This window comes from Syngnathus scovelli, chromosome 5, assembly GCF_024217435.2.
Source record: "Syngnathus scovelli strain Florida chromosome 5, RoL_Ssco_1.2, whole genome shotgun sequence".
Classification (NCBI taxonomy): Eukaryota; Metazoa; Chordata; class Actinopteri; order Syngnathiformes; family Syngnathidae; genus Syngnathus; species Syngnathus scovelli.
The window spans coordinates 966849-988206 of NC_090851.1; the positions used below are offsets into that span (position 1 = coordinate 966849).

Consider the following 21358-nt stretch of genomic DNA (forward strand, 5'->3'; position numbering starts at 1 on the left):
GACTGACTGCTCTCCTCTCAACCTCCTACGTACCTTCCTACCTACCTACCGACCTCTCAACTCTATCCATATTTTCCATCCTACTGTCCCAGCTACCGACCTACCAACTTTCACCTACTTCCATCGCATCTTTCTCCCCACCCGCCCACTCTTCCGACCATCCTCCCACTATTCAAACACAACTCAACTGCATTTATTCAATTGAACATTTTCTTTGGTCTTCTTATTTTCTATCCTTTGACCTCTACTGCCCGCTTCCTTCCTTCCTTCCTTCCTTCCCGATGGTCCTCAGTACACCTCCAGTATGAGAGCCAAATACCTGGCCACCAACCGCCCCGACCAGAACCGCCGCTCCGTCCCCAACGACCAGCTGGACCCGGCCAGCCGGCCCCACGCCACCGCCCGGCCGCAGTCTTCGGTCCACTAGTGACCGATCATTAGACACGTCGCCCCCCGACACACACACACACACACACATACACACACACACACTGTACAGAAGCTGTAAATATGAATCATAACTCCACCACTGATTTATTAACTGGTGATGTGCTGTGCCGTGCACTTATGTTGCTGTATTTCACACACATGCACAAACTTAGACACACACACAGACATTCACACACATCTAGTCTAACATCACCATCATCTAAATAACTAAGACTTGTCCATACAGCTGACTTTTTTCCGGAATTTACTCGGGAGCGTGTCAACCGAGAGGCCGACCATGTGCCAAAATGATCGAGGGTGCCTGAATTAGATGCTAGAAAAAAAATGCTTGCTTTCCATGTAAATAGAAAAAAAAAGCTGAAACGATAAGAATTCAAGCTGCAATGGAAGGATAAAGAGGAGGAAGGACTTTGGGAAAAGCAGGAAATTGCTTGCTTGGTGCTAACATAAGTCAGCAAGAAAGAAAAAAAAATCAGTTTTTAAAACTTTTTTTTTCTCAAGTATTCTACCACAAGTGATACTGTGATGAACTTTTTTTTTGGAGTCCTCATAAGCACAATTTTTTTTCTTTGAGGCGACTTTTTGAAGGCTAAATGGGACACTGCCAATGTTGCTCCTGCTACTGTACAGTATGTAAAGACTGTAGTCGTGAACGTGTGTGCGTGTCCGTGCGCATGCACGCAGGCGTGGCGTGGCGTGGCGTGGCGTGGTTAGCGTCACCTTTTGCTCAACTTTGTTTACATTCGAGACATATAGCCACTACACACATGCCGAAAATTTTCAAATCTTTCCGAACATAAGGCTGTTTTTAGCCGTTACTAGAGTGAATGAAAAATGCGAAACAATTGTCATACAGATGTGAAAAAACAAATGGCTGAAAATTCTGTAATGTGCATGCCGGGCCAGTAGATGGCGGTGTCATTTTGCGTTGTACATGTAGACTTGTTGGAAAAGCGCAGTTAGCATAAACACTTAGCGTTTTAGTCTGGAATGGTAACTTCCAATTTTTCTAAAATGTGCTTTTGTCATGACTGATAATCACCACACAGATGCACACAAACTGAAAATGTGTATTATGCATGGCAGGCCAGTAGTTGGCGATGTCGCTTTATGTGAGGAAAGGCACGTGTGTCACAGCTGCGTCGTTAGCATCAACACTATGGCTGCGCTTTTTTGTTTTAGCGTTAAGTTGGGAACTTTTTCCATGTACTTACATTTTACAATGTTGTCATTTAAATCAAACGACATTTTTACTGATGTTTGTTTACGCGGCAGCAACCTAGCAACAGAATTTTTTGACGAGGTTCTTTTTGACCTTTCACGTGTTAGCAAAAAACGCAACTACATTGCGTTTTCTCAAATAATTACATTTTTAAACCATTGTCAACTTAACGAAAGTTTTTTTTATTTAGCTATTCTTGTTTAAATGTCCTCTTACTATGCACATGTGCATCGTAAATCGTACAACTTGGCAAGGAAGGGACATTAGCATCTACGCTACCTTTGAACTTTTACAGATCACAATTTTTAGTGCTTGAACGGGAATGCTAAGATTGTCTTTCAAGGAATCCACAGGATGCCGTCGCGTCAACAAATGGGCCAGAACCACATCATTTTTAACCATCTGGCGTAAAATATTAGCTTTAGCATTAGCATTGTGAGTGTCGTAGTCAACTCGGAAGGTCGTCTAATTTCCGACCCTGTACAGGATTAGCACATTGGAATTCATCGGGTTAACTACCACTTCTCATAATAGCGAGACAATCTTGCGTTTTTAGGCTCACTTCTCTACTTAGCTGCGTCATGCTACATTCAACGAGCATTTGACGCCTTTCATAATGTTTTTAAAATGTCCTCATGCTCCTGATATCAGCACCTATTTTTTGGGGAGATTATCTCCTCATCTTGTAACGTAATGGACATTAAAACATTTTAAAATAACAAAAATAATACTAGTTGGATGTTTTTCTACAGTATGGCTGTTTTCATTTTCCCCCCATGATTTCACTAAGAAACAAAGTATTAATGATGTACATGTCCAAACTGTGGTAATGATATAATTCAAGCTGGAAAATAAATGTTGAAAAACAAAAAGATGTGAAATTAAAACAACTTTAACATGGATTTGATCTCAGGTTTGTCTTTGTTTCTGTCACCATCTAGTGGTCAAGTTGAGGATGTCACCTTAAGGCGATTGAAAAAGGGTGACTTGTTGATGCTGGCTAATAGCTTAAGTTACTTCTGCGAGAGGTTCTCCGGTAAGTATTCTAGTGTAATAATTTAATGGTAACACTAGTAAGTTAAAGTTAAAATAAAAAATGCCATCAGGATATCAAGACTCCAACTATAAATACCTAGAAAATGTTGATTTCATTAAAATTGGCACAAATTGACATTCTGGAATAGATCTGACCCCATTTGAGCAAAATGTTTTATTTGATCATCATCAATAAATGGACTTAGATTCCAGATGCTGGAGCGTAAGATGACACATATGGCAGGCCATCCATTCATCGAAACGTTATTCATGCATGACAACCCAATGTGAGTCATTTGGAAGCTTCAAAAGATTCCTTTAAACGAATACTTTTGGATTCATCCTTTTAAAAAAGACACTTGTAACACATTACCATTTGATAAATCTGCCATTCTACATTAAGTTTGATGAGTCATCATAAATTGCTGTTTAAAGCGGACGGGTGTGATGACACAACTCTGAACGAGGAGCTAAACTTTATACTGAAACTCAGTCTCGTAACAACCTGAAATATATTTATCCTACTCTCCTTAAAAACAACACAACAAAAACACTTTTGATTGCTAGCATTGTCGTGTAACCCTTGGCTAGCCAAACTAATTTAGCGTGCTAAGCTAACGATCACGTTCCAATGGCGTCATTATCGTACGATGCAGCTTCCATCAATGCTTAATTCAATTAGTTTCCACACAAAACGAAGCCTTTGTGTGCTGAACAGAAGTTTGTGTTTAAAGGATGAGCATAGCCAACATATGCTAGCAGCCGCGTCCAGCGTGGCGTGCCAGACATTAAAAGACAATGGAGCTTTTTTACAACGTGACAGACGGCAGCAGCTGATGTTACAGCTGTCTCAATGATCCAATATACGCAATAAAAGTTGTTTTTTTTCACCTCGGGGTAGCTGCAATGCGTGTGAACACAAGCTAGCTCATCTCTGACCTTAGCTAGCTCTAGTTTGTTTTTAACAGAACATGTTTTTCTGCATTTATAAAATAAAACAAAGTGATTTTTAAGGTGAGTCGTACAGAAAGAAAACCGCTAACGAGCAAAATGCAGTCAAATAATTACAGAAAACAAGAGAAATGTCTTTGCTTGGCTTTGGATGAAAAAAACAAAACCATTTGTCGAGTATGAAGAGTGACTCAATGATGCGGTTTGTTACTTCGAACATTGGCAGTTAGTTAACTTTCCGAAAAGCTCTTAAGACACGCCCCGCAAATTGGACTCCTCATTGATTTGGTTCGTTCAGGCCTGAGGACAAACGTCCCTCATGTCCTTCACGTCTGTTCCCACATTCTTTGGCGCTTTCATTTCCCAAAATGGGAGATTCTTTTTCTTTTTTCTCGTCTGGCTGCATTCAGCGCTGGCACCAGGGTGTGTGTGGATGCAACACACAATGTACACTCTTGAACCTAAACTCTCACACACAAAAGAAAATGGAGGAAGTGAGTGTCACAATGCCTGGAAGGCAAGGCGCCATTTCACAATAAGCTGACATCAACAATGAAGAAAGCCAGGAACAAGTTGCAAGAGATGAGCGCAGCCCGTGTACAAAATGCATGAGTAGGACAAACAAGTAGTTGACAAAAATGATATATTAAAAAAAAAAAAAAATCTATAATAAGATGTTACCTTGTTGGATCCTGTTGTATTGAAAACGGTCCTTTGAGATTGATGGTGTTTTTCTCATTGCTGTAGCTGAGAGTCACCTGATTAAAACATCAAAAGCATACAGACTTAAATTAAATTTAATCGAAACATTTTTTAACAATAATCCAATAAGTAAGCAGTGGCATGAGTGGGGGGGGGGGGGTGTCACCTGTTCTTGCACCCGCGTCAACAGTGCCAGGCTCTCCAAGTGCGAGTGGAAGAGTGGCGAGCGAATGAGGCCCACGCCCAACAGCGCCCCCACGATGTAGCCAACGGCGCAGTCATCCGGCAGACGGATACGCTCGGCGGTCGAGAGAAAGGCGCCCTCGCTAAAATGGATGACGAGTTTAGTTAAGGTGAGAATAGGAACACACACACCCCAAAATGTCATACCTAGCCCAAGGTTGCATCTTGATGGCGAGGCCGCGACTCAGGCAGAATCCAGCGCCCCCTGTGGCGAACCAGAAAACTACCTTCCTCTGCACAACACACACCCACACACACAGTGGTTAGCTTTCTGAACTTCTATGCTAACACGTTGTGTTTATGTTAAGTCTTAACTCCACTATGTCAATTCTGCTTTACTTGTAGCTATGCTAACTGTAGTACATTGTGAATTTGCTAATTACCACTATGTCCAAGTGCTAACATCTGCTAACGTTGTACCATTTTAGCATTAGGGAGCGTCTCCATGGCCTCCAACGGGTGCTCCAGACTGGGTCGCCCGATGTAGACGTCCTGCGTGTGGCTGTACTGCGACAACAGCCTCAAGAGGGCGCCCATGTTCAGGTAGTTGTCGTCGTCCATGTGACAAAACCACCTACAACAGGGCAGGTTAGCAATTAGTTGTGAAAAGTTCATTGTTTTTAGGAGATTGCCAGTGCTGTCACTTGGCATACTTTGTCACAAAATAGAAGTTAGCATAGATATCATTCTTTAACACGTGTAACTTACTTCCTGTCGGAGTTGAGGAAGGTGTCGTACTCGGCGGCCATTTTGCAAGAGAGCGCTTGTCGGCTGTGAGCTGCCGAGCAGTTGGTGTTGATCAGGTGAACACCTTACGACCGCAACGACATCATCGTGTCTTAATGCGTGTTCATTTCACTGCGGTTAAAAGTACACATGGAAATCTGGCACGCTGCCGTCAAAACGACCGGCTAACAGAGCTAGCTAATCTTTTGCTGACATGTCACTACTAACATACATACTCCCTACATTTTATTCATCTCATTAGTTAAGTCTAATGTTAGCATCTAATGTTAGCCTGTGAAGTTAGCTTCCAACATTATCGCTAACATTAGCTTCAAATGTTAGTTACTACTTCAACCCTGTTCTTTGTTTTCTGTGTCACAGGCCACGCAAAATCCCATATGACATTCACTTCCTGTCTGCTGCTCGCCATGGAAAACACAAAGTCAGCAGTAGTCTGCTTCCTGATGCCCGCAGCAGTGCTATCTGTGCGCGTTACTCACCCATCCGCTTCCTCAGCGCCGCGTCCTCGCCGTCGCTGAAAACGTACGTCTGCACACACGACAAAAAAACATCGATTCATTGCCATTTGACTTCATTCATGTACGTCCACGTCTTTTGGTGGCTATGTAGAATATGCTCTTGTAAATGTCAGTATTTGTTTTTGTCTCTCTGTCTGTTTTGTTTTTGCAAATATATTTGATGTTTGCATCATTTGTTCGACCCTTCTGAGATTCCACAGGAAGTCGACCAAACCTCCACTCTGGAGCTAAAAGCTTTTTTTGTGTGTGTGTGTGTGTGTGTTTTTTTTTAAATGCATTCCTCAAGTTAATGTGATGATGTTCTTGTCTGGCAGCAGTCTTATGACAAGTGTAAAAAGAGCGCATCACAGGCTTAAAGCGTCACAAGACGCTCATATATCTTTTAATGGGACCTGCGGTAGCCGTACTATGTGATTTCAGCCAATGGGAGAATTTTATTTGCAATGTGGCAGATGGTAAACAGACTTTTTTTTGTCTGCATCTGGCGTTGTTACCATCAAGTGTGAAATTAAACAACCAAAGTAAATCTTGGGTTATTTCTGAAAATGTGTCCTCCTGAATTTTACAAAATGATTTCCTCATAGTTGGATTAATTTGCATAATCCCGCCCCCACGCAGGCTTTGATCAGCGAGTGACTGACCAAGAGCCCCCGTCATGTCAAGGGCAAAAGGTAAGCAGAGCTGCAATGCAGATTAGCATTAGCAGTGTTAGTTTGATCGATTAAATGTATCTTCAGTTGATGAAAATGTTTCACTTTTACTTATTTTGTGCGTGCGCGTGATTAGCCACAGTTGGCACTTCCCAAGAGAAATCAGCTGAGGTTCCCAGGGTGTGCATTATTTCCACGAGTCAGCATTCTTCAAGCACGTAGGTGTGTGCGGGAAACAGGTAATGCTCGATCGTGAGAACTTCTCACACACACACACACACACACACAATCAGCTGAGTGCACACCCACACACAAACAATATAGCAACAGAATGGGAGGCGTCCATTTAAAAATAAGAAAATTGGAAGTCATTTCAGTCATAAGAACAAATGAACTATTGCAAATCAATTTTTCCAGTTCGTGTTCATATTGAACTTGTTCGTCATGACTAATCCGATATTTTCCAGTTGGTTTTTTTTTTGTAATGTATTGAAAGTTTTCTGCAACAAATCAAAGGATCGTGCCACTTTGTCACTTGGTGCAACGACATCATTTTTTGCGCTATGAATAGATGACATTTAAGAGGTTACTTGGAATTCGGCAGCTTTTCGCGGCCGCTCGTCACCTCTTGCTCTCGCGTGACGCATCACAAAAGGGCCAAGACCGCCCGTGTTGTTTTACAATGCGTTGCTTCAAAGCACCCCAGCGTGACCTCCGACCCGTTTTACGACTCAGGAAATCCTGCGGCGTGATCTGACCGGCCTCATAAATAACTATTCACTTAAGCGAGTTAGTTTTCACCCCAAAGAGCCAAGCCAAAATGTCACTTGAGAAAAAGTCGACAATATTTATTTTTTTGGAGAGACACTGATGGGCCTGGAATGTGCCGAACATTTTTAATCAATGAACAGTTATTTAGTGACATAATAACAAAAAATCTTTAGGGATGTCATTTTACTTTCAAGTCACAAACTGCGTCATTTGCGTAAATAAATCATTGAAAAAGTGTGTGTGGTGGTGCTAGAAGCATGAATGATATCTTAAGAAACTCACACTTTGCATATTGTTGGAGATCCATGTGTCCAAAAGGAGCTCCAGTCTGCTGCTGTGGTATTTGCTGGTGGTCTTCACCGCGATGAACACGTCGTTGGCGGTCACAAGCTCTCCAGGCTCCCGCGGGACGCTGCTCCGACCCGGCCGGCTCGTGGGTTTCTTTTCCCGGCTCAGCCGTCGGAAGTAGTCGGTAAAAACCGCGCGGCTCACCGGGGCTCCCTCCGCCTGCGCCTCCTGGTGCGCGCGAGTGATGGCGAGCAAGCCGGCGACGAGCATGCAGAGGACGGCGACGCTGCAACGCTGGTGCGGCTCCCCCGCGAACCTCCACATGGTGAGTGCGTGAAGGAGCTCAGCACTCCTTTCCTCAGGGTCGAAACCGAAGTACAGAACGCGACGGTTTTGGGGTGTCCGGAAGTCTGCGATAAAGCTCCACCAATGGGCGGTACTGAATGTTTTAAACAGCCAATGGGAGACTTGAGCGCCTTTTTGGGGCGGGGCAAAGAAGGCATGTTTAGGGCACTTCGTGTTTGTCTTAACAATCCACTTCCAAGTTTTTATTGGCGTATTTTTGCGTGTCTCCCCCTTTTGTGTTTGCACCAGCGTGTCCGTCAGCGTGTGGCAGGCTTCCGGTTGCTAGCTCGGGTTTTTTAGCCTCACTTTGGGACCTCTCCCTCTTTCCTCGTTTGGTTTCCAGCCTTCTCACAAAAACAGTCCAAAGTCCTGAAGTCAACTTAGAGCTTTTTTTTAGAAGTAAGACAACCAAACAAAGGGCGCTTTCTTACGCGTTTGGGAACACACAGTGCGCTTGTGCGCGCGCGCGTGTGGTTTGTGGTCGCCGTGGGGTCAGTAGTGCTGTCAGGGGGTTCGAGAGCCACAATGTGCGTCAAATTTTTTTTTGCTTCAAACTGCACGAGGACACAATGAATCAGTTATGAGGTTGTTGTTTTTTTAGAATCATTTTGTTTGAATCCTTTGTCATTGTTTGTCTCACGAGGCCTCTTGGCAAAATGTTTGGAACACAATTGATTTGAAAGTCTACAGACCCCCGTTCAAATGGCGGCTTTTAGTCATATCACAATGAAGCCAAGAAAAATCCTTTCAGAAGTTTTGTTTCCACCTGTTAACTGTACAACTCGCAAAAAGTCATTTGGAAAGGTGAAATGGTAATTGCAATAATGTGGTTGCACAAGTCTGCACACCCTCTGCCCAGTAGAGATTTAGAATTAAACCATAACATCCCAGCTCATGTTAAAATGAGGGTCACTGATAGAAAGAAAAAAAAGATACAATCTTGGGCATGTTCTGTTGGATTTTGCCAGGCAAATGAAATCATAATGGAATGTTTTTGTGGGGCAGGTTGTGTGGCAGCTTCTCACTGTCAAAGAAAGTGAAAAGCTAAAAGGGACGCTGGATGGATGGCTTTGGATAACCGTTGCAAGATGGAAAAAAGCCCAACAGATTTGGATGTGGACAAGACTGTGATTCTGACATTTTCGTTGCGGTAAGTTAAAAAAAACAAAATTCTTCTTGCTTTCTGTCCTTTGGTAAAATACCAATTGTATGAAATGGAGCATGTTTGCCTTGAAAAGACACCCGGTCAAAGGAGCTTAAAATGGCCGCTTCATCTCAAAATGGCAGGCTCCTTGTGTCTTTTTACTCATGGTTTCTTGAGACTTTTTTGTCTGGTAGATAGATATGTCAAACAAGTTTCATGTCGGTCCTTTTTTATTTGTGACCTCATTGAGTTGAGTCGTTTATTTTATTTTTTTATAGCCAGTCGGCAAACTTCTCCACAAAAGTTTCTCAGTTTCCCCTGGGGAAAAAAACCCGTCAGATATAAACTGTGCGCGTGCATGTGTGTGTGCGCATGCGTGCGTAGCTACAAGGAGTCTTGTCATCTTGTGCAGGAATGTACAATCATGTGCTTGTCATTAAAATGCTTGGAGATGAAAGGAGCCACTGCAGACCAGTCGCTTTCATATCAGCAAATTTCTGAGTGTGCGCGCGTGCGCGTTCTTTTTTTTTTTAATTAAATCATTTCAGTAAAAACTGGCCATCACATGATGAATGAAAAGTGCATTCAAAAAAATATGGATGACCTGTCAGCTATGTGCACTAAGTTGATTAACATAATTGTGAGTCCATCGACATGCGCGCGTGCGCGTGCGTGTGTCCGATGATTTTGTGCATGGCCTTGCTTTGCATCCGGTTGCGCTGCGTGAGAACAATCTCAAGTTCTCACGACGTGCGTCACAAACGCGGCCGCCCTCGCAGTGCAACACTTTCCACTGACACCGATAAAACGAGCGCCCCCAGGTGGGTGCTTTGTCTCCTCGTCGTTTCCTTATCGAGCCGTGACGTCATTTACCTCCGTGTTGAGCTGTCACGAGGCCGAGTTTGAGAACATTCAGCCTTTTTTGGTGCTCGGAACGCTGACGTCAGCTAAAATGCAGAAGAAGCCTTAGCAAGCGGACTTTTAAGCTCATCTCTTTGGATGTCCTTTGGCATAGTTTTGCTGATCCTGCATTGAACTTTGGGTCACCACACGGTGGGGCTAAAGTGTCTTAAATGCTGTCAAGCACTTTGATCCCAACACAAAAACACAATTTGGTCCTCGCTGTGGCGGGTCAGAAGGTCAATGCATGGAACTAACCTGTTGTAGATGAATGTTCCATGTTTATTTTTGCCATTGAAGTAGCTTGCGGAAGTGTTCCAAACATGTTTCGCCCCCTTTGGACATTTTGCTTATGTATAAGAGGAGATAACTGCCGCAAGTGTACCTAATGAAGTGGCCCACAATTGTGTGTTTTTAAAATTCAGTCTTGTATTTTTCTTATCATCAAAACAGCAGCAGGTTGTGCCAGCCAATTTGTTTTCTGGGGAGGTTTGCGCGCGTGCGTGCGTGCGTGCGTGCGTGCGTGAGTCGCTGTGCTCGTGCGCACGCCTGCGTGTGTGCATTTAGTGCACGCTGCCGCTGATATGATCCATTTACCGTGCCGCATGAAAGGCGGCAGAAATCACGCGGACGCTGGACAGCGGAATTACACTCTTTCTGCGACTCGCACTTTTTCGTCGTTGCACATATCCACTTGAGCCACTATTTATTTATATGCTGCATTTCAAATGTACTTGTAGTTGAAAGAAGACGTAATCTTCCCAATGTAGAATATTTATGAGCATGCGTTGGTTTTGAGGGTTTACATTGCGCCTCTTTTATTTTTTGCCTCTCACTTGGGATTAGAGCAACGCATGGAAATGTTTACAACACGTACAAATCCTCCCATCCCGCGCATGGTTAATACGCATATCAATAAACCATATCAGCAAGCCCGTCCTCGTTTCATCAGGAAGAAAACAAATAGGAAAAAAATGATATTTAAATCAAATTCCAGTGACCTTTTAGTGCCTCGAGGGCCACCGTCAGTTGTTTGGACGCGCGGGAAAAAGGCAAAACGCGCTTGATTAACTTGATTATGTTCTTTATTTATTTGTCCGTCCACTTATGTAAACGTTTCGCCGTAATGCCGGTAAAATTGGCGTTTTAAACCAGTTAGCTTGTCAATTTATGCCCTTTATTTAGTTTCGTCTTCTTTCTAGGCGCCATTTTGTTTGTCGCATTGCGTATGTTTTTCTCCTTTCACGCAGCAACACAGTTTGCCCTTTCACACACGCAATCGGAATCCTCCGTCGTGCCTAATAAGCCGCTTTGTTTGTTTGCTTGCCCATTTACATGCGTAATTGAAAGCGATGGACACGTTTAGCGAGCGCCATTAGGTCTGTTTGTAAGTGAGATTAGCTGTTATTTGTGAATCAATGGCTATTGATCGTCGGCCGTGCTCGCTCGCTCTTTTGATTGCTAGGCTCAACAGAGCCCCAGAAAAATGACACAGGCGTTCAATCAATGCTCCATTTATTGCTATTGATGCCTGAACAGCATGGCGTGACGGGATAACGGATCCCGATGCCATCAAACAAAAATAATCGTACATTAGATGCCAGCTTTTTTTTTTTTTTTTTTTCTGGCACAAACATCAAAACACTTACATCGAAATATCCCATCAGTTGAAGGAATGTAAAAATCGAAACAAAGATTTTGTTTTGAATTATTAAATTGACTCATGACAAATAATGCATATAATTTATCCAGTAATTTATTCAATTAAATTATTTTCATTTTTTTCTTAATATAAATTTTAAACCGTTGCTCTTTTATTTCAATTAATACAAATATTTTTTGTGTGACCAAAATCATCATCATTCCTATACTATCTGCATAAGTACACAATACATAAATAGGTGGAAAGCAGGTATTTCAGACGAAGGACAAATAAAATTAAATTCAATGAATCAAATATTCTATTAAAATGTAGTTTCCGTGGAAACGAGATAAAGGCAGCTGCCAAAGGGAAAACAATTTAAAGAAGGCATGATTCAATAACAGCGAGGCCTTGATTAACAACCAGCTCTTAATTTACCCGCTATATCTTTTTGCTATCCTTTCCACGTTCTTCTTAGAAGCCCTTGTTGAGACCCGGATGTGTGGTCGCTCCACAGGGTTGTGTGCTGGGACCATTTGCTAGCCAAAACAGCAGCACCACAAGTAAAATGACAGTTTGCGCTGCGTTACATTCGGACGTGTTGTTTGCTGAGCCCATTCGAGGTGGGTTGCTCACCAAAACAGGAGCAAAGCCCACCAAGTGTGAGCGCTCACTCCTCAATGTTGTGTTGAATTTGTGTTGCCCTGCGCAGTCGCTCCACGACGTTGTGTTTGTCCACGTTCGATGAGTATTATGCAACCTGTGTAAATAGGCTGCAGACTGAAAGTGGCCATCAGCCTGCATGAGTGTGCTGCTGATTCAAGGAGAAGTGCTATATGTGTGTGTTTGTGTGTGTGTTTGCGCACCTTAAAGAGTGTGTGGTCATGCTTGAGCAGACTCGCTCCCTAATGGCTTGCACGCTTTGTTTAACTTGCTCCAAAAAATTCAATTAATAGCATAAATTTGATGGGCCGCTGTGTGTTTGTATAAGCGTGTGTGCGTGCAGGTGTGTGTGTGTACGAAGAATGTTATTCTTGTGGTTTTTTTCCGTGGTCCTTCTTGCATGCGAATGATTTATGCTAATCACTTCCTGTCCGTGCACACACACACACACACACACACACACTCTTGCTTGTCGATGCCAATCCATCGCTTAGGATTTATGGATTTTTCTTGGAAGCTGTTACGCAACATCCACCTTGCTACGCAATGAGCAGGTCTTGCCACGTGAAGGAGAGGGTGTGAACTCTTATTCTCATCTTCTTTCTCGGTATTGATTGTTTTCGACCAGGAGGCAAGCACACCTAACGAAATAATTGTGGTGAAAATACAATTCAGCGACAGCGTTAGCGCGTGCTAATTAGAGCGCCAGCTTCTTTCTTGTCGCACATTTTGTTTAGCGATGTGCTAATTAGCGCTGAGATGCCATCTTTGCTTCTTTCTTGTCGCACACTTTGTTGTTGAAGGAAATGCCACGTTTAGTCCGTCACAGAAACATCACTTGTTAGCATATAATGAAAAGAAGGCTGATCGTCCACATGGATGAATCCTGCCCTATCATTTCGTTCGTTGGACTACGGGCATAATTTTTTTTTGCAACCACAGCGATTCAGTGCACGCCATTACTCCTCGCATGTTTTATTGGCCTGCACAAAACGATGTAATGCTTTTCTACTGATTAACCTCGATTTAAAACTTGGACACGTACTCCGTGTGCTGCAAGGTTTGCTTTCATCAAAACCATTTTCAATTATAATCCTGTGAGATTAACAGGAGAAAAATAACAATGGGAAATGCTAATCCTGAGAGAAAAATAATAGCACTTGATCGAACAAGTCGGTCAAAATGGCCGCCGACACGTCTACGACAACAATCTTGTTACGACTTTAATTCTTCCACAAAAATATTAATAATTTCAAACATTGGAAACAAATCTGTAAATTCACTTCATAGCGTTTTTAAGCTTTTTTTTGTTTTTTTTTAGCTTGACGACCGTTTAGCGTCAAGTTAACTTATGTCCACCCCCCCGCCCGAGGTGAAGCAGCATGTGGCTCATTCCCCGAGGCTGCTCCGTGTTTACTAAACAGCTGCCGTGCCGGTGGCGAGGACTTCATGCCAGGAATACACGCAAATGATTTATTTCTTCATTAGGACGTCCAGTGAGTCCACGCTGACCCACATTGGTGGTGCACAACAACACGGGAGTGCACAGGAAGGGACTCGCATGACGAACGACGTGTGTGTATGCGTGTGTGTGCGTGTCCAAGGAAGTTGTGTATTCATGGACGTGTGAGACAACAGCAGGGAAGAAGAGAACATGCTGCCTTTGCTTTATTACGTTTCCCCGGTGTTTGTTTGGCAAGATCTCCAATAAGCCTTAAAAATCTAAAAAAGTGAAGCGGCCTGTAGGGGGCAGTAGTGCGCATGACAAACTCGCAAAAGGGATTGAAAGTGGAAAGCCTGGTTGGGCGTGTTTGAGAGTGGAGACAGCAGCTTGATTTTTATTTGATTTATTTTTTCCAGCCTTTTTTTTCCTGAGTTTTTACTTGACAGGGTCTTTAACCTTTGTAATCTCTGAACAATAGTTTCAAAAATTCATGAAGAGAAGTCTTTTCTAAAGATAGAAAACAAAATGTATAAATGATGCAGATGAATCGCTCCCGGCCGGTGGGGGAACACCCTGAAGCCGGCTGTGTGTGTTAGTGTGCGACACACTCACAGCTTTTGAGCAAAATGTGTTGTGATGTCAACTCCACAAGGGTCTGTGGGAAACCGCACAGCAGGGGATCTGCTACATTTCAAATCAATATTACATATCATGGCACAGAGAAAATGTCACAATGGGCGACGAAGCGTTTAACGAATTTTATTTGTTTGCAAACGTTGCATTGCGGCTGGCCTCCAGCGCACCGTGAACGCGGCGCAAAAGTCCGGCCAGGATTTCATGGGTTACGTGAGCGATGATTAAATTGCAATTATTTCAATCGATGGGCGGCGGCGCGGCATCCCTGGCGGGAATTAGCGCCTTGGCTGCGGCGTGGTCCGAGACGCGTGCGGCCTCATTTAGACGTTTTGCCGTTGGAGCCGCTCGCCTGCCCGCCCGCCCGTTGTTTGGATGAAGACGGCCGAGAGACAAAAGGCGTCGCCAACGTGACGGCCCGGACTTAAGCTGTATGCGCAGAGCAGAACCTCCCGAAAAGTCTCATCAAGTCCGCCATTTTGGCCTGAATCTGACCTTTACGGCCTCCGGACACAAATGATTTATCCCCCAATGACACTTTCACTGAGCGACCCACATATAAAGTCTAAAAAAAAAAAAAGAAAAAGCTCGGGCCGTTCGATGCCACTTTTTGTTCAGACCGACCGATCCCAGTATGAATACTCAGCTCTTGAGTCGTCATCGATACCGATACCGAGCACCGATACCGCTAGGAACTTCAATTTAAAATTCATAAAATCTCCCCCAAAACATAACGCACAATATAATTTGAAATAAAATCAAAAAATCAAATGAAAATATAGAAAGAAGAATAAGAAATAAATTGAGGCTGCTATCAGCTGTACACGTGATGACAGCAAGTGGCAAAATGTTTTGAAAGGTGTTAATTGCATTTGAAAGCGATTTCCTTCCTCGCTGCAGGTGGGCGAGATCCAAATCAGCACATGTTGCATCATCTTCAGCCCATCTGCATGAAGTATAAAAACCAATCCGTTCGCTCACTCTTGCGCCGTCTGCTGTGGTGTGCGTGTGTGTGTTGTGTGCGCACACACACACACACACACACACTCCCCCCCTCCCCTTTCTCCCTCCCTCCCTCCCGCCCTCGCCGAGTTGACACTCAGTGGCTGTGTGGAAGGCGTGCTTAGCGGATGCTCGGCGGTTGCCGGGAATATCGTGTCGTGTCTTTCGTCAATTTGTCGTGGGTGCAGTGGCGGTCAGTAACATTTTAGCTTTTTTTTTTTTTGTCTTCCTAAACTTTCACTCATTGAAAATGTATTTCACTCCTCCTCGCATTTGACTGAGTGATCAAGAGCAATAGAATCAAAATATTGCTTAAGATATTGAAGGGGAGTATTAAAAAGAATATTTTGTGTGTTTTCCCTCCACAGTGCAGCGATGGCGGGGAGGGGTGGCTGATGTTTGGGGGGGTCTCATATGAGCTCCACCTGCCTGGAAGGTAAGAAAGTCTATTAGAGGCAGATGTTGGAATTATCTCAAGCTGACACGCGCCCGCGGGAATGCAGGAAAAACTGCGACGGCCTCAATGAGGACTTAGGACATTTTTTTTCGTACCCCCCGCCTCCATAGATTTAAGGAAAGGAAAGGACCAACAAACATTTTTGCTTATTTTTGGGCTCTTTGGATGGATTTGAAACACTTGTATTTCCGCCAGAGAAAGAAAATATGTTCATAAAAAAAGTGTAAAGCAGAAATATTGATTTTAGCAAGTGGCTGCCAAAAAAAAGAACAAAGTTCAAAACATGTAGCTAATTGTTTTTCACGTTGGCTGACTCAAATCAAAGAGAAGACTTGGCTTGAAATGACAAAATCCAAATTCAAAAGCAAAATCCGTGTCAGCTGACTCACCCTGAGCCCTTTTTAGACCTTGAGACTCCATTTGAAAGTTCAAAGATGGCGGCAAAGTGGTGCGACTCCACCACGGCTCCGGCGCCAGACTCTTAAATCGGGATGATGGGATTATACTGCTGAGCCAAAAACGGAAACATTTAATTAAAACTCTCGTTAGAGGATATTAGTCATTTTAAAGTGTCGAGCAAAGCCCGATCCCTATCGTCCTTCCGAATAATTAGCTGCCAGTATGTCTGCCTCGGCCAAAGAAATCAGCTCTGCGAGGCTCCTCTGCTTCCAAAAAAAAGACATTTTCCATCCAGAGCAGACCCACAAAAAAGTCGGAGGCAGCTGTGATTGAAAAAAAACGGGGAGCCTGCATTTTTTTTGTAAAAGAGCCCTAAAAAGGAAAATCGGAACCTTTCAACGAGGAGGCCTGCAAAAAAGGCTTCAGAAGCCGTCCCCACAAAAACGCCGGCCGGACCATGGCCATTCGGGACAAAAAAAGCTGGATGAATTTCTCTCAAGTCTTTGACGCGGCAAGTACTTTTTGAATGCGAGGAGGCATCATGGATCCTCTCCAGAAGGGGCCACTCAACGACACGCCGGGCCTCGGGCCCGAGCCGTCCCCCGACGAGGTGTCGGACCTGGAGAGCATGCTGCTGTGGACCCTGCACGAGCCCGGCACCATCGCCTTGACCCTCATGTACAGCTTGTCCTTCCTGCTGGGCGTGGTGGGCAACCTGATGTCCCTGCGGGTGCTCACCAACCGGCGGAGTCGGCGTCTGGCGGGCGTGAGCGCCACCCGCAGCCTGCTGGTCAACTTGGCCGTGTGCGATCTGGCCGTGGTGTGCGTGTGCATGCCCATCACGCTGGGCAGCCGCATCTACACGGCGTGGGTGTACGGCGACCTGCTGTGCCGCGCCGTCCCCTTCACGCAGGCCGTGTCGGTGTCGGCCAGCGTGCTGACGCTCACCGTCATCAGCGTCAACCGCTACTACAGCGTGCGCTCGCCGCTCAAGGCGCGCTCCATGTTCACCCGCCGACGCATCCTGGCCACCGTGGCCGTGGTGTGGGCCGCCTCGTCCGCCATGTGCGCACCCATCGCCGTGGTCAACCGCCGGCAGGAGATCAACTTTGAGACCTTCTCCATTCTGGTGTGCCAGGAGGAGTGGCCCAAGCATCGCCTCAAGCAAGGGTACGTACTACAAAATGGCGGCTCGGCCCGGGACTCGCTTCGGGGTCCCAGAGATATTTGATCGGGTTGAGGATGGCCCACACGGGGTTTTGAGGTTTGAACATCTGGGAATGCTGCCTTTAATATGCCCTTGAGGTTTTTCCTTGCTCAAGTGAGTCTAGAAGGTCAATGAGGAGAGAAGCGGAGTGGAAAAGGGTGTCGTTTTGAGTGAGGGTGTCATATTGAGGCGGAGCTTCAAGGTCAGGGTTAGGGTGATTAGGTTAGGTCTAAAAAAAAAAAAAAAACAATACATCAAAATATGTACAGATGTAGTCAGATGGTTAGGCTGAGCTAAATTCAAATTAAAATGAAAAAGACATCAAAATACAGCTGTATCCAGATGGTTAGGCTAAAATTAGTTCCGGCTTGGTCATGTTCTAAAATGTGTTGATCTGGGTCACTGGGTTAGATTTGTTTGCCTAAGATCTGTTTTCTAGCATGCATCCGTCCTGCTGAAGCGCTTCCAAATTGACCAGTCAGTCGGCGATGTTCCTCGCTTCTCTCGCCAATAATTAGCCGCCATTAACTGCTGCTCTCCGGTGACCCTTGAACTTGAGAAGGAAAGCTGCTTAATCAAGATTCATGACAACCGTCCCTCATTTGCATTTTGCTCACACTGGTCTTCTTTGGAAGCAAAAAAAAGGTTTTTTTAAAAGACTTTGATGGTGGTAAGGAGTGACTCCCGCTTTGACCCCTCTGAAAATTAAATGCAGGTCTTGTTTTGCCGCGGAATAGCAATGAACTGCAGAAAGGTTTTTGGAAGCTCAAAAATGTCTCATTCCGCTGTAGATACAACGTACTGCTGTTTGCGATGCTCTACTGCCTTCCCGTCACCTTCAACCTGACCATCGGCTTCCTGACGGGCCGGCGTCTGTGGGGCGGCGCCCGCTCGGCCTTCGCCGACCTGGACCCGCGTAGCCAGGCCCTGCACGCCTCCCGCCTGAAGAGCCGGCAGAAGATCGCCAAGATGGTGGTGTGTCTGGTGCTGCTGTTCGCCGCCTCGTGGCTGCCGCTCTACGTGGCCGATTTGTGGATCGACCGCGAGCTGCGCCCGCCACCCTGGCTCCTCCAGACCCGACCGTTCGCCCAGTGGTTGGGCCTGACCAACTCCAGCCTCAACCCCATCTGCTACTGCTTCATCGGGGACCTCTACCGCTCGGCCAAGGTGATCCGGACGCGCTACTACCAGAAAGTGGCCGCCCTCTTCGGAGGCGCCTCCTTCGTCAGTTCGGGGGCGGAGGCGTCCCCGTCGGCGCCCGCCGCTACCGAGCGGGACCACGTGGGAGTTGGCGTAGCCGATTCCGTAGCCACCGTTTCTCGCCTGCTGATCAAGGATCTCGGCCAGACGGTGTCCAACAACGGGTCGGGGCACAGCATTTCGGACTGGTGCCGGTCTAGCCCGAGCGTGTGCGAAAACAGCGGCGGGCTTTTCCCCTGCAGGTGGCGCCCTTTTGACGCCACCCCGGATTCCTCCCTCAGCACCTTTCCACTGGACTTTCTGCCGTCGCGGAGACACTCGGCCCACGAGAACTTTGGGCCCTTCCCCCTGAGGTTGGAATCTGGAATAGACTGGAATCTTCCTGCCAGGAGGCATTCGGGAGTCGGCCAATCGGCTGCGTGTTGAACACAATGTTTCAAAGTCAATCTCTCCCAGAAGCCATCAATCATTCAAGGTATTATTTGCTGCATTGGAGCCACTGGAAAATTGTAAAGACAGCAAAGATACGGCCCGCTTGGTCAAATCACAATCAAGCAGCTCGAGAAGGGAATCTGCTGAGAGTACAACCGGCCCATGAACGTTGAGAAGAACACGCGTGAGAGTTGATGTTAAAAACGGGTTTTAGCGCCGCAGATGACGCTCAAGCATCCTTAAGGCGCTCGCTCGCTCGCTCTCTGCTCGCACGAAAATGAAAGCTGTGTGAAAATGGATTGCTTTTGGAAAGATCCCATCAAGCATCACGCTGATGTTGTGTCTTCATGGTCAGTCTGGGCGGTCCCGGAGCGCTCCAAAAGAACCTCTGGGGTCGTAGAAAATGGATTGTTTTGGTAAAATGGTGAAGTCTCACAATGAGTCTTTTAACCCCTGCCGAGTTCTGAAATGTTTCGACACGCTTTTTGGCGCCGGCATCCCAAAGGAGCTTTCTGGGTGGTACTCGAGCAGATAAAAAAAAAAAAAAAAAAAATGTGAAAGCTAATGGTGACATTCTTCTCCTTTCATCTGCCCGACAACAAACGCAAGTGAAAAATGTGCCCTTTCGTCAACAGTGTGTGCAGACAGCTTTTCTTTTCTTTTTTTTTTTTTTCTTGGTCAGAGTCTTGGTCGCAGCAAGCGGCTCGTGTGGTTCGATCCGCATTTTTCCTGTACGGCAGCATGAAATTTTGTCGGTCAAAATAAAGGAAACGCACCAACGACCTCTTGTCTGTCGTCGTTGTCGGCTTTGTTTGGAAAAAACAAAGGCTCGGCTAGAAAAGGAACATTTCCACATCTGCTGAGTCACCTGTTGGCGTTTTTTTTTCTTTCAATATGTTGGAGGTTTGAAATTCCAAATGGTAGCAAGCATCCTGATGCAAAAAGCCAAAGAAAAAGCCAAGGCGTGTTGTTGAAGTGCATATAATGTTTTTTTTTTTATCTCAAATCAATTTGTGTCCAAATTGAGCTCTGGAATGCGTTTTGTTCTTTCAATCCAACAAATGAATGGGCAGGGGGGGGGGGGGGGGGGGGTCGAGCAACCCTGCCCGCCTCAGGCTGGCTCATCAGCGCTGCGACACAAGTGTGATTGCGATGCCGTCACATGACAGTTGCCGGCGGGCGGAGTGACCAACGTCTTGATGAGTTTTTTTATTTATTTTATTTTTTTTACACCCAGCCTTAGCAGATAAGGACACAAATGCGGATCTCACGCCGAAAAATACTTAGACATATTGAAAATAATTCCCCTAAAAATTATTCTGTTTTTAAATTATTATAATTCAGATTAAATAAATATGAAAAAATAAAAAAAGGATCAAAATCATATTAAACAAAATGTGTAAAAAAATCCTAAAATTATGCAAATAGTCCTCATATGTAACTTAAACAAATTACATAAAATAGAAATACAAGTAGTGTAGTAAAAATACATAGAAAACTTTTCTGATATTTTGTGAAATCTATTACAGCACGCACAGTTGACGTTTCCATGTGAGCATTGTGCAAGTGTCAAGCGAGATTTCCTGCACATGTACACTCGTCCTTGTGACAACCAAATGACATCCGTGCTCTGCCTTTATTCGTTAGCACGCTACTGTTATTTACACTTGTTTCTCATTCACCTCCTGCACAAAAACGCAGAGGCAAGGGTTGGCCTTGACCTTGGCCAGCGCGCGCCACTGTCGAACAAAAGCGCACTTAAAAATGATGCTAGTGGTTAGCAGCAACAAGGCTGCATCAGCACAAACGCAGGCACAGGCACATGCAGGCATTTTAGAAACATTCCAAATTAATTAGCATTAATTCTTCTTTTCAACATTAATCTAGTTTACATATAATTTGACATTTATATAATATATAGTATATTAATATATATAATTTTGTTTTATATTATATTAATATATTTTAGTGTGTGTGAATAAAAATTAAATTGATCAATTTAAAGAAAAAGTGTCCATTGTGAGAGGAAGCACTGAAAGGTCAAGGAGCACTGTTGGCGGCTGGCTAGTTTGGAAGTGACAAAAGTGTGAGAGCAGGCTCCAGCCATCTTCCCCGTGCAGGCAGGAGCAAAGACAGAACATCTAAAGCGATCATCTCTGGTGAGTACGATGCATGGATGTTTTTGTCTCGGCACTCGATAAATATTGATTGTAAAGTGAGATTTTGTCGTGTCACGGAGAGCTTCGGGATTGTTTGGACGTACCGTGCTGCAAGATATTAGCGAGTGTCGGGCTCGTTCTCGCAGTATTTGTC

The 21358-nt window shown here is 44.8% G+C and overlaps 3 protein-coding genes across 6 annotated transcripts in view; 2 read left to right on the forward strand and 1 right to left on the reverse strand.

The window, feature by feature from the left end:
- ttyh3b (tweety family member 3b) overlaps positions 1-9526 on the forward strand; it is a 21155-nt gene extending 11629 nt beyond the window's left edge. For 2 of the 3 annotated variants that reach the window (XM_049719582.1, XM_068650643.1), the window contains one exon: positions 293-2574. In XM_049719582.1, coding sequence (XP_049575539.1) covers positions 293-427 — 135 coding nt within the window. In that variant the 3' untranslated portion in view covers positions 428-2574. Of the gene's footprint in view, positions 1-292; positions 2575-2613; positions 5147-5710; positions 5873-6486; positions 6540-6654; positions 7903-8927 lie in introns of those variants that run through there. The other variant, XR_007481328.1, reaches the window with a different exon arrangement.
- On the reverse strand, positions 2864-7984 carry LOC125968477 (beta-1,3-N-acetylglucosaminyltransferase lunatic fringe). Of its 2 annotated transcripts, none has more exons than XM_049719588.2 (8): positions 7572-7984; positions 5830-5878; positions 5312-5414; positions 5024-5177; positions 4751-4836; positions 4527-4686; positions 4340-4416; positions 2864-4126 (listed from the first exon to the last, which is right to left on the reverse strand). In XM_049719588.2, the coding sequence occupies exons 1-8, from the start codon at positions 7899-7901 to the stop codon at positions 4120-4122; spliced, it is 966 nt and encodes a 321-aa protein (XP_049575545.1). In that variant the 5' UTR covers positions 7902-7984; the 3' UTR covers positions 2864-4119. The 2 variants fall into 2 exon arrangements, with proteins under 2 accessions (XP_049575545.1, XP_049575543.1); XM_049719586.2 differs by having other exon boundaries at positions 2864-4119; positions 7572-7981.
- Positions 9028-19827, forward strand: LOC125968476 (galanin receptor type 1-like). The gene is made up of 3 exons (XM_049719585.1): positions 9028-9072; positions 15719-17376; positions 18205-19827. The coding sequence occupies exons 2-3, from the start codon at positions 16733-16735 to the stop codon at positions 19037-19039; spliced, it is 1479 nt and encodes a 492-aa protein (XP_049575542.1). The 5' UTR covers positions 9028-9072; positions 15719-16732; the 3' UTR covers positions 19040-19827.
- The last annotated feature ends 1531 nt before the right edge of the window (positions 19828-21358 follow it).

Bases quoted from the DNA above. Each gene is read 5' to 3' on its own strand.
- LOC125968477 (XM_049719586.2), bottom strand. From the start codon at position 7,901: ATGTGGAGGTTCGCGGGGGAGCCGCACCAGCGTTGCAGCGTCGCCGTC. The intron at 5,879-7,571 runs GTGAGTTTCTTA...TCGTGTGTGCAG, and splicing joins TCTCCAACAATATGCAAAGT to ACGTACGTTTTCAGCGACGG. The intron at 4,837-5,023 runs GTACAACGTTAG...TGTGTTGTGCAG, and splicing joins CGCTCCCTAATGCTAAAATG to AGGAAGGTAGTTTTCTGGTT.
- LOC125968476 (XM_049719585.1), top strand. From the start codon at position 16,733: ATGCGAGGAGGCATCATGGATCCTCTCCAGAAGGGGCCACTCAACGAC. The intron at 17,377-18,204 runs GTACGTACTACA...ATTCCGCTGTAG, and splicing joins AAGCATCGCCTCAAGCAAGG to ATACAACGTACTGCTGTTTG.